At 42.0% G+C, this 10936-nt stretch overlaps 1 protein-coding gene across 1 annotated transcript; it reads left to right on the top strand.

The window, feature by feature from the left end:
• The first annotated feature begins 1571 nt into the window (after nucleotides 1-1571).
• On the top strand, nucleotides 1572-4008 carry LOC139664350 (uncharacterized). Its single transcript, XM_071543142.1, has 3 exons — nucleotides 1572-2976; nucleotides 3127-3776; nucleotides 3877-4008. The coding sequence occupies exons 1-3, from the start codon at nucleotides 1572-1574 to the stop codon at nucleotides 4006-4008; spliced, it is 2187 nt and encodes a 728-aa protein (XP_071399243.1).
• Nucleotides 4009-10936: the final 6928 nt, after the last annotated feature.

The raw sequence follows: 10936 nt of genomic DNA, 5'->3' as shown, positions 1-10936 counted from the left end.
CACAATGGGTGAAGATTGTAAAGAATTCAAAATACAGGAGAACATTTTGAAGCATAGTTCAAAGTTTGAGAACAAAGACCAAAAAAAAAAATGTATATAACCAAGGCGTCTCAAAAGTTATGTGTGGCTGTGACTCTTACTGATATATTCATCAAAGATTAATTTTAACAGCATTTGGCGCTTGGCGAGCCTGGTTGCATGTACAGCATTCACACCTGCGAGTTGTCCAACCACAATACAAGCCATCAAGTTTCTGGTTGCAGATTAGGCCATACTGTTTATGACATGTTATACATGCACAAGGAGAGGTGGGGCTAAGCAGAAAATGCTCAACACCCTCTCACCCAATTTGTAGGTATTCACCCAAACCACCTATCAGCAGTAAATCAAACACCCATTTTGTATTTTGGTTTAGCCTGTCATGATGTAAGTCATGTTGACTATGCTGACTAGTGAGTTAGCTATGCTTGTACTTCTCCAGTATAGTCACCTCAACAATCAAGGCTCCTGGGCGTATATTGTCATTTTTCTTTAAAGCTATAAATAGGGCATGTGGTTTCCAGAAAGCATAAGTCCAGAGATACAAGGGCTACACTTCCAAGGAATTAGGTCTGTCAATCATGAAGGTATGTCAGTGAAACCTGTCAAGCTTCCAACAAGACAGGAATTTTGTGACAGGAATTCAGTTAAGTCTGATAGACAGGAAAATTCCCAGCTTCAGTTCAAGACTATTACTATTAGTGTGTGTGTATGTGTGTGTGTGTGTGTGTGTGTGTGTGCGTGTGCGTGTGCGTGTGCGTGTGCTTGCGTGTGTGCATGTGTATGTGTATGAGCGAGAAGTGAGGGTGTGGTGTGCACTTTATTGTAAGTAAAACAAAATTCAAAGAGGGCCATAACACAGTAATCTACTAAAACAATATACTAATTTAAACTCGAAAATCAACCATGCCAAATAAAGGTGGGTACTGAACTCTGAAATAGAGCTGTTTATCCCTCAAGTTACCCCAATAGTTGCCTGTAAACTTTCATAACAACAGCACGGTAGATGAGGCTAAAAACGCCACCTGACAAACTGGGCTCTGATTACCCTGATGAGCTTAAAGTCTTACTTGTATATGCGTGTGTGTGTATGTGCGTGCAAGTGTGTGTGCGTGTTGATGCACTTAACATGGCCATCTGTGTGTGCTGAAGGAGAGAGGGAATCCGTCTTATCCTCTCAGCTCCTCACAAGCTCTGTTAGGTAGTCAGGACACTCACTAGTTTGCAGAAGACCACAAAACTCCGAAGAGAGCAACAGAAAAAATACAAATGTAAACTAACATTCAGAGGCTGGACTGGTTTTCAAGGAGGCGGAAATGCTAGTGAAAGCCATTCGTGGAGGATTTTAGGAGAGCTCAACCCATCTAACCGATCAGGTAATCAAAGAGATCCTTGAGAAGGGTGCAGGTAGCACGACCTATGGATTCACACTTCTCACTTTCTTTTATAAGATTTTCGGTTTGTCTCCTCAGTCATATTTCTTCAGAGACAGAGAATTTTTAACTTTTCTTGTATTACATTTGAATGCAAAAATGGGCTGTTCCCCATCCAAGGGAAAGTTGTTTGCAAGATTAGAAGGCCCCGGGGCTCCAAAGGCTCTGTTGGCTGGAGCAGCAGAGGACGCCGTTGATTTTAAACCTGTAGAGGAGGAGAACAAATGTTTGAAGACTGATGACAGAGAAAAGGAGCTTCCATTACCCACTAAAGAAGAAGTTCCAAGAGTGGTTGAACATGACATAGCCAATGCCCAAAGCCCAGAGGACATTAAAGAAACCGAGGTGAATGTGATGACACAAGAAATAGGCAGTGAAGTCATGCAAGTGGATACGATGAAAAAGTTGGAGAAAAGAAAGAAGAATAAAGGCCTAGAAAAGAGAAGGCGAACAGGAAAGCAGAGAAAGTCCTCCATCATCCAGACAAAGGTGGACCTCCCGCCACATATGGTGAGAGCTCATCAGGCAGCTTATGCCTATCTGAACCCAAACATTTCCAAATATGAGACGCTGCTGGGCCTGCTGGACCAGGCCGCCCAGACTCAGTTGTCCCTCCAGCCCATGATGTCAGCTGTGGTGCTGCGCTTTGACGAGATCAACCAGGCCTTGGAGGAGATGGCTGAGGAGGGGGAGCTGATGTTGAAGGAGCACGGGGAGTACATGGCCTGGCCGTCTGGAATGACGGGCCCATCTGTTATGTCAGCCAAACCTAGCTCCGACAAAACCAACCCCCTTGATCCACCTCCGGACCTGTTACAGCAACTGCTCCAGCATTCCACAGAGAAAATGAGGCTAGTGGGGGGCTCGGTCCAAGGTTTGGGTGACAGCACCCTGGAGGAGGCGGTGGAATATTTTGCATCCCTCTCCAAGCTGCTGGCCGGGAGGCTGCAGGCCAAGCAGGCGGTAGAGCAGCGGCTGGTTCAAGTGCTGGCACGGGTGGAGAAGGCTGCCATAAAGAAATCCAACCCTGAGGACTCCGCGCTTCACAGTGAGGACAGTGGTATAGGAGGAGAGAATGAGTCCCTGACTGGCTCTGAGAGGCACCGCCGCCATCGAGGGAGCGCTGGATCGGGAAGTTGTGGGTCTGGGGGCAATATCCGTGCTGCATTTGACTTCCTCCCCAATAATTTACCCAACCAGGCAGGCCTTAACGAAGGTGAGGAGGAAGATGAGGAGGAAGAAGAGGAGGATGATGATGATGAAGAGGACGGAGAGGATGAAGGTGAAAGGCCTGGGAGGAAGAGGTCAAATTCTTCCCCACCAGATCCCAGTCGACCTCTTTCCCACATGGGGGCAAATAAAACGCAGGAACTGCAGTCCAAACGACCCCTGACTGCTGCCACCTCAGCCAAACCAGACCACTCACCATCCACTGGATGTGTAAACATACTGCTGGAGCTGCAAAGGAGCCAGAGGGACCTGGATAAGCAAATGAGAAAGATGGGTGAACGCTGGGGAAACAGAGAATTAGCAGGGCCTCATTATAATCTGTATAGGGCTGGACTAAGACGACATTCTTTAAATGGTTCAGGAGTTGGAAGATGTGCACAGAAAGGGCCCTTGAAGACAAATCAACCCCCTTGTTCCTTACCAGTGCTAGCACCCCAGCCGCCCGGACACAACTCTGTCAGAAGGCTGATAAACACCTTTAGTCACGGTGTCGATGGCAGACCAGGCCAGAGCCTTGCTAATATACCACCTCATATCAGAAGGCCCAGAAAAAGCGGAACCCTTATATTACCTGACATCGGAAATGGTGGTGAGGGGGCTTTGGTCATCAATGGCAATAATAACAACAACAGCTGGTCCGACGGCAGGGAAGACCTGGATGTAGACAACCTACCGCCTCCTCCCCCAGAGGTTCTGATGGACAATTCCTTCCAGAGTACCGAGGACACGCCAGGAGATGAGGAAGAGGTCCAGGATGCCTCGGATCGGGGTCGCCCTGTAATAAACCAAAGGACTGCAGTCTCCCAACGCCTGAGGGCGTCTGTACAGAATGTGACAGTGCTGCCAAACCGAGCCAGTGTTACACAAAAAGCAATCGGCATCTTGCCTGCCCGTCCAGTCAGGCAGGATGCTGTGATGGGGATGCAGCCTGGACAGGATGCAGAACCGCAACCAGACACCGAGCTTGATCTGGAAAAAGAGAAGAACAGCACTCTCTACCAACAGGCACGGAAGATCATCCACCTGCGCAATGCAGCAGAATCCCCACTGAAGAGAAATCAAGCCGAGCAGGAAGTCAGAGGGTCTTCACCCCTTCAACCCGGAATGAGCCAGAGGCAGGGAAGCACTGACTTTTATGAGGCTGAGATGTCCCCCTGCAGCCTGCCTGTGACAGCACCGCCCGTCTCTAGAGTCCGTCTACCACCGTCTTGTCCCTCCGTGCACCACAGATTTCCAAGCCCTCCTGCTTTCAGACCTCAGCCCCCCTCTAGGCCCCCGTCTCGGCCAGGCTCTCCAAGGGCCATGACACGGGCCAGGGGGAACAGCACACAAGAGATCATTCCTTCTGTGTCCTTTTGCGATGCCCGTTCAGTCTTCTGTCAAAATGAGCCACAAAACACCAGGGGCAGGGTAGCCATGAGAGGGACAGATACCTCTACCCGACGCACCCAGTCAGAGCAGAGGCCTCGTTTGATCTCCCATCCAGAAGTTTCCAAAGATGGCGGTACACCATCCACCCAGGCCAAGGGGAGTGAGCCTGTTGGCTTTACCACAGCAGAAAGGTAACAATACTACAATGTTTTGGTTAGGGTAAAGCTTACTGGTCTTTGCAGCTACTTTTTGCTACTGCAAAAAGTTTACCACTCACCTGGTCAAATTCTGCCAAAGTGGACAGAAAATTTCCCAGTGTTAATAAGTGCTAGTTTTTCAATTACACGTGACAAGTGTTAACTGGAGAGTTTGTCCACTCATAGAGCTGATACATGATGGGTGTGGACTTATATAAACACTGGCATGGTGTTTTACATATTTTTTTTGTTAAATTAACACTGGAAATGTTGCTGTGTGCTGTAGGTACAATAAAGACAAAACTTCCACATATTTAAATACATGCATGTTTATTTTATTTTTGTGCTTTCTGACTTTCATCATGCCAAAGGCTACCATACCTAAAGATACCCAAAGTTATTACCTTAATAGCAGAGGGAATCTAAAAGACAAATTACAGTAAAATTTCAGAACTTGAAATAAAAGGATGGTTAGAGCTTTATAATTAGATGGTTATTAGATTATTAGAGTAGTGGCACTCAAATAATGCTTGTTTGATCTTTGCAAGGTCATTTGCTTTGAAACCAAACAGATGGATTCTGATTCAATCAGCTTCTGATTCAATCAGCCAATGTGAATGAATGACATCAGCATGTCTGGCCATCTGCATGCCCAGCAGAAACACAACAGATTTGATTTCACATACCTAGTTTATCTACCTGGAGGAGATGCCCTCCTTTATTTGTAAAATACATACGTCATATCCCCAAACTGTACTGAAATAAATCACACAAATCTTTGAGATGACTTCATTGTTATACTTCTTATGCTCTCCTTTTCACAATTACATTTGTAGTCACATAGTCACGCAGAACCATTTTCACTCTAAATTCAAAATCAAACAAGAAATACAGGAGTTCTGAATAACAATAAGTAGTAGCAGTAATCAATGTGCTAAGTATTTTAAGAGGAAGAGACAACACCCATATGACCCAACTCAGTGGCTTACAATGACAAAAATATCTGTAAAGCATACCTTTAGTTAGGGTTGGTTTAAGGTAGGTGAAGCCAGTGCTTAATTTGCCTCGCAGTTTTGAACTACAGTACCTGCATTCTGGTACTTATTTGCGTGGACCCAGCACCTCTGGTGGCATGAAAGTTTGTTTTTTGGGGGGGGGTTTTGTCTGCCATGTAATAATCCCAGTAGTTGACTCTTCCTTTCCCCTCCATCGCAAAAACCGAATTGGCTCATTGCCATATGAAGACAGGTGATTACCCTATTAGAAAGTAGCAGCAAGCACATAGTAATCACGTCACATGAGTGAGCTGCTCTCAGACCGCGCTGGTCCAGCTGAGTGTGCACATTTAGGTCTACTTCTAGCTGCATGGCATGATGATGATACGTTTTATTGCTGTCATTTCATTATTCGCTGACATTGTTTCCTATGTTTAAAATAGATATCCTATGAAAGTATTTGTGTTGAATATTAATGCGTAACTACTCGAGCCAGAATTTGTCTGGTAAATGGTTGAAGCCATTGCAGTTTCCTTGATGTGTTTATGTATGATTAGGATATCTCACAGCCAAGTATGTGGGCATTTTATGTTGTGCACAGCGCAGTTATATCTTTAGTCCACTACTTCAAGGGCAGGTTTGTAAAAATCTATCGGTTTGGACAAAATGAGCATTATGTAGCCTATACAATAATCAAATATTGTTATAGGTCCCCAGTAGTCGGGGCTCTAAGGTCATATAGTCGGTCATTTTGTAATGTTTAGGTCTACAGTAAGCTATATGGCTGTACTGAGCACCACCGTGCCTCCAATGCGCTTGTTGTCTTGATATGTTCCAGTACCTTTTCCCTCCAGACCGACTTACTGTTTCAAACTGGACAAACTGGTTCACCCAGTGTTTATGATGAGTGCCCGGTGTTCCGGGACCTCATCATACAGGAAGTAAGTGTAAGTGGGCACTGGGTGAACCAGTTTGTTGGCAGACTGACAGATGGGTTTCCTGGTTACTTTCTAGAAGCTGTGCGAGATGGATTTGGTTGAGTGAGTTTGAAATAAACATGTCACGCAATGCTTAAGAGAAAACGTGAGCTAAGCAAGTTGGTTGACATTCCTTGCTCATGGACCACTGAGAAAAGCAGGTCAGAAGAAAGTCTTAAGTTAGTATTAAAATTAATTCCAGATGACTACATATACATGTAAATATATATTACTAGATATCCCTAAATCCATATTTCAAAAATACAAGTGATTCATTCTTCATAAATGTTATGAATTTGCAAGTAAAAATCTTAAAATATCTTTCAATTTAGTTGCTTATATATAATTGAATTTACTTTCTTGCCTGCAAAATGACTTTTTTCAAGTATTAGGAGTGATGTTGCAACAAAGATTTTCAAGTGTTAAAGGAATGTGAACTCAAAATGTTTTTGGTTATAGAATGTTGTTCCTGGTGAGAAAAATGTTTCAATACATGTAACTAGGGTTAAGATTAAGGTTAGGTGTAGGGTTAGGGTTAGGTATAGGGCTGGGGTTGGACCGAAATAGGTTTTTGAAGGCTGATACCAGTCCCGATATTTTCACAGTGATATTCAACATCTTTAAATTTTTCCATCTTCATTCCAAAAAATTAACACCATTCTGTGTTTCCCCCAGAATTGTAATCTTGTCAGGGTGGAATGGCCTCTGAAACAGCCTTTAGATCATCATTGGACACTGAAACTCTCCAGTGAAATCCAGGCTCTTTAAGGCAGGATGACCAACTGCACCTATTTCAATGGCAGGGAACCTCTGGCATGTGTTAGGCCTTTAAATGAAGAAGCAATTTACAAAACACATAACTGAACAATTAAACAAATAAATACAATCTGCGAAGAAAATACATTTTCATTACAGGCTCCATCATATTGGCATTGGATGACATGGCTGGCCAATGTCTGATACTTAACAAAAGGCCAAAATCGGACTGATATATCAGCAAAACCGACAGATATGTCAGTCTAAATCTACATGTAACACCTTTTCAAAAGTCAACAGTTTATTCAAAGTGTTCTGTAACATTGAGAAAATCACTTAAAATTGTTGCTATTTTTCATCTTCATCAACATCACCACACGGCCATTATAATCAAATGACAGCCACAGCCAATGAGCTGTGTGTATGGAAAAGCATGGGAATACTATGAAGAGACCTGAACAGCTTGATGATGAGAAGGGATTTAGTTGGTTTGCTGTTATCAACAAGTGCTTGGACAGTCTCAGTATAAGCTTTTTCAAACAGTCTTTAACTCTAATTCGAACCTACAGCCAAAGCGCACAGTTGTGTGTTACCGGCTCAGCTGCTTGCCCCTAGAGAAGCCACCTGGCCTAATCCAGACCGGATTAGCCCTCTACCCCACTTGCCATCTCTGTGGTTGGGCAAGATCCTTGGCCTGCTACCCCATATAATCCACTCAGGCGCTAAAACTTCTCTTCTCCTCCTCTCCTGCTCTCCTATAGGCCGGACAGCCCTCTGATGACGGAAGACGACATCCAATCAGATCCAAGTGCCGTAGCAACGACAGCCTAGAGCCCCGGCCACGTCAGGCCAGGGTTTCTAAAGTGAATTATAGGGTGGGAAGGGAACGTAGAAAGGGATTATGGATTAGCAGGACTCTGAGGCTAAGCCCCTTTCTCTTTTCTTTCCCTTCCTACGATAGGAGAGGGGTTTATTCCAAGACTGTGTGTTAGATACATTTATAATATTAACTCAAGCTGTTGAGGGCCTGAACATTATTCTCAACGTTTTTGTATCATTCAAAATATTGTCAGAATTTGGCTGCATTAATTATTAGAAGGAAATACCGAATCTATACTCAATAACTAATCTATATTCTATCTTAAATTCTGTATTCTGTTGAAAGTTAATTTGCATAATCATTGGATGTACTCTCCTCTCTTGTTTTTGTATGTATTCTACTTTGTGTTTGGACGGTTTGTATTAGCTTTGCATCTGTGTTTGTTAAATATCTTTTCTACCTCAACGGGGTCTCATTAAAAAAAAAAAAAAAAACGTGTTCAAAGCCTTCTCTTATTGTGTGTTTTGTCACTGCTACACATCCCAGGAATGTGGCCCAGTAGAGAAAGGCACTGACACTGCCAGGGTTGGGAGGTTCAATTCCCCTTGGGGCCACCCTTACTGAAAATGTATGCGTTTATAATGCTGTAGGCTGTCACTTTGCAAAACAGGGAGGACGAGGTCAGGCCCTAAATGTTTTTTTAGGATTTTTTTTTAGGAAGAAATCCCTTGCACCCTGAGTTTACCTTTCATTTTCAAAGTTAGAGAGAACATTGTTTCCATACTGAACGACAATGTCACATCCATATTCTGTATCTGCTCATTCCAATGCTTCATTGAAGCTGTAGCTGCTTATAATGAGTTAAATATTCAAACCCAAGATGCCTTTTTTTACGGCTGCTCCATTACATTAAACAACAAAAATCTAGATGTCTTGTGCATCATTTTATCAAATATTCCCTGTAATTCAGCCTGACATATTTAGTATCTTTAGAAACCTTGGGATCTTGACTAGAATTTAAAATAAAGTTCCCTGGGTTTGAACAAAGCTTAGCCATGAAACATGTGTTTGTAATGAGTAGAACAGAAGTGTGATTTTTAAGGAACCAAGGAATTAAAGGGATGTTTCAGTTCAGTTCCCACTGAGCAATTTTATGTTGATCATTCTAATTAGTCTAAAAGGTTATAGATGTCTAGGCTAAAATGAGGCTACACAGGGTTTAAAAGTGAAAGTTTAGTAGCCTAGACTGCGTCTTCTGGGTATATATGGCGAAAATAAAACATATTTTGTGCATATAGACCTCTCTGGTGCATATTTTTCATATTTACAGATGTTTATACATTGTTTAAATATGTAATAATGTATTTACTGGGTCTAAAACTGGGCTATACAAGCCAAAAAGATCCTACATGAGAGCTAAAGCATAAACATGACGTTGAAATGGCGTCTAGTGCTCAGTGGGTTCAGTGGAAAACTTTATTTTCCCATAAGGGAAATTTGGTTTGGGGGCACACAATAAAAACAGATGATAAAAACTAGCATTAAAACACATAACCAATCACCACCGCATATACCATATGGACAAACATCAGTTGATAAGACCAACTGGGATGCAATGGCTTGATTTAGTGCAATAAAAAGTCGCTCATGAATGCAAAAAACAAAGTTCTCAGTTTTATTTGACAGTTGGGAAACACCCTTGTGTGAATGAAATAAAGGAGCATCCTGAGCTTTTAACTGCAGGTACAGAGTTACCTCCAACACATCTTAAGAATAACAACCCTATGAATATATAATAGTTCATATTGTCAGCTTGATCCTATTTAAAAGCTTGCATGGTTTAAACTAGTGTCCTCTTTAAAATTGTAAAATATTGAAGGAATCCATACTATTTTGTCTGATTCTTCCACTAGGTCTTTGTGTAGCAATGCTGCCATCTAGCGGCTGACTGCTGCTGCTGCTGTGCATTTCCATTGAAGGAGCTGACAATTAGCAAACAGGAGACACAGGAAGAACAATGGACAGCGATCATGATCTTTAAGAGCATTTGTAGTCTGTAGTTTAATCCCAATGGTCCCTTTGGAAAATGTTGATTTAGCATCCTGATGGCTCAGTCTACTGATGTGTGAATTCTGGTATTTGCCATATTGGATGTTCCTCAATTGCATCCTCTGTGTGTTCTGCTGTCTCAAAAATGTATAATAATAAAATAAATAAAAAATAAAAAGATTTTTCACCCATTTCAAAAATTGGGGTTTACAGAAAGTTTTCTTCCTAAATTTGAGCGCATAGCTAATTTTCAGCTTGGCCAGCAGTGCACAGGACACTTGCTGTCATATAATTTTCTGGTTCAGTGACCGTGATAAGTACATTATTTGTGTTTGTGTTATTTGACTAATTTCATGTTTTCCACTTATTGGTGGTTCCTTATTTTGTTTTTAATTATTTATTTACTTCATTTTATGATGTGTTTGCTCTCATGCACAGGCTACTTTTTGATACACTGTCATGATATTCTGATGGGTGCTAATTGCATCAGTTATTATCAATAGCCTAATATATTTGGTTTTTATTCCAGGGGAGATCCTTCTTACAAGCCTATATGGCTTCTGACCTCTCCTGCACAATATACAAGTAAAAAAAAACAAAAAACAACAACCTGTTGTTCATCATACAGTAAAGTACAGGAAATTCAGGAAATTTGTCACTTTTTGTGCCCTGCCATTTTTATCCACTAGATGGCGAACTTCCACCAAACTTTAGCTGAGAACACTGGGAGCATGCAGTGTATGGATTCACATGCTGTAGATTCAAATCTTTTACCATAATTATTAGTCATTTTTCAGAAAAATTCCCTCCACAACACAGCGTGATTCATTCAGTACACAGCCAAGGATGTGGTGGTAAATAAAAAGACCTCCAGTTATCATCATAAGGCAAATATAATTAATTTTATTTTAAGAAAAGCATTGGCCTATGTTTACTTTTTCCTTAGAAGATTTTCTTAATTATTTTCCTATCCTAACTAAATAGCCTATAGGCTATAACATATTGAGTTTAGCTTACATCGTGGACATGGGTGGAAGAAAACTTACATTTAGCCTATTCAATATGGCCT

Source organism: Centroberyx affinis, unplaced genomic scaffold (assembly GCF_046629955.1).
Source record: "Centroberyx affinis isolate AG114_WGS23_722 - 3 ecotype Tasmania unplaced genomic scaffold, CSIRO-AGI_Caff_v1 ptg004239l_1, whole genome shotgun sequence".
NCBI lineage: Eukaryota > Metazoa > Chordata > Actinopteri > Beryciformes > Berycidae > Centroberyx > Centroberyx affinis.
This window is presented reverse-complemented; position numbering and strand designations above follow the sequence as displayed.

What these genes read in the sequence shown, in the direction of transcription:
- LOC139664350 (XM_071543142.1), top strand. Translation starts at nt 1,572, where the DNA reads ATGGGCTGTTCCCCATCCAAGGGAAAGTTGTTTGCAAGATTAGAAGGC. An exon ending in TAAGCAAATGAGAAAGATGG is followed by an intron (nt 2,977 to 3,126) that starts GTGAACGCTGGG and finishes GTTCCTTACCAG; the next exon opens with TGCTAGCACCCCAGCCGCCC. An exon ending in GAAATCAAGCCGAGCAGGAA is followed by an intron (nt 3,777 to 3,876) that starts GTCAGAGGGTCT and finishes TGCCTGTGACAG; the next exon opens with CACCGCCCGTCTCTAGAGTC.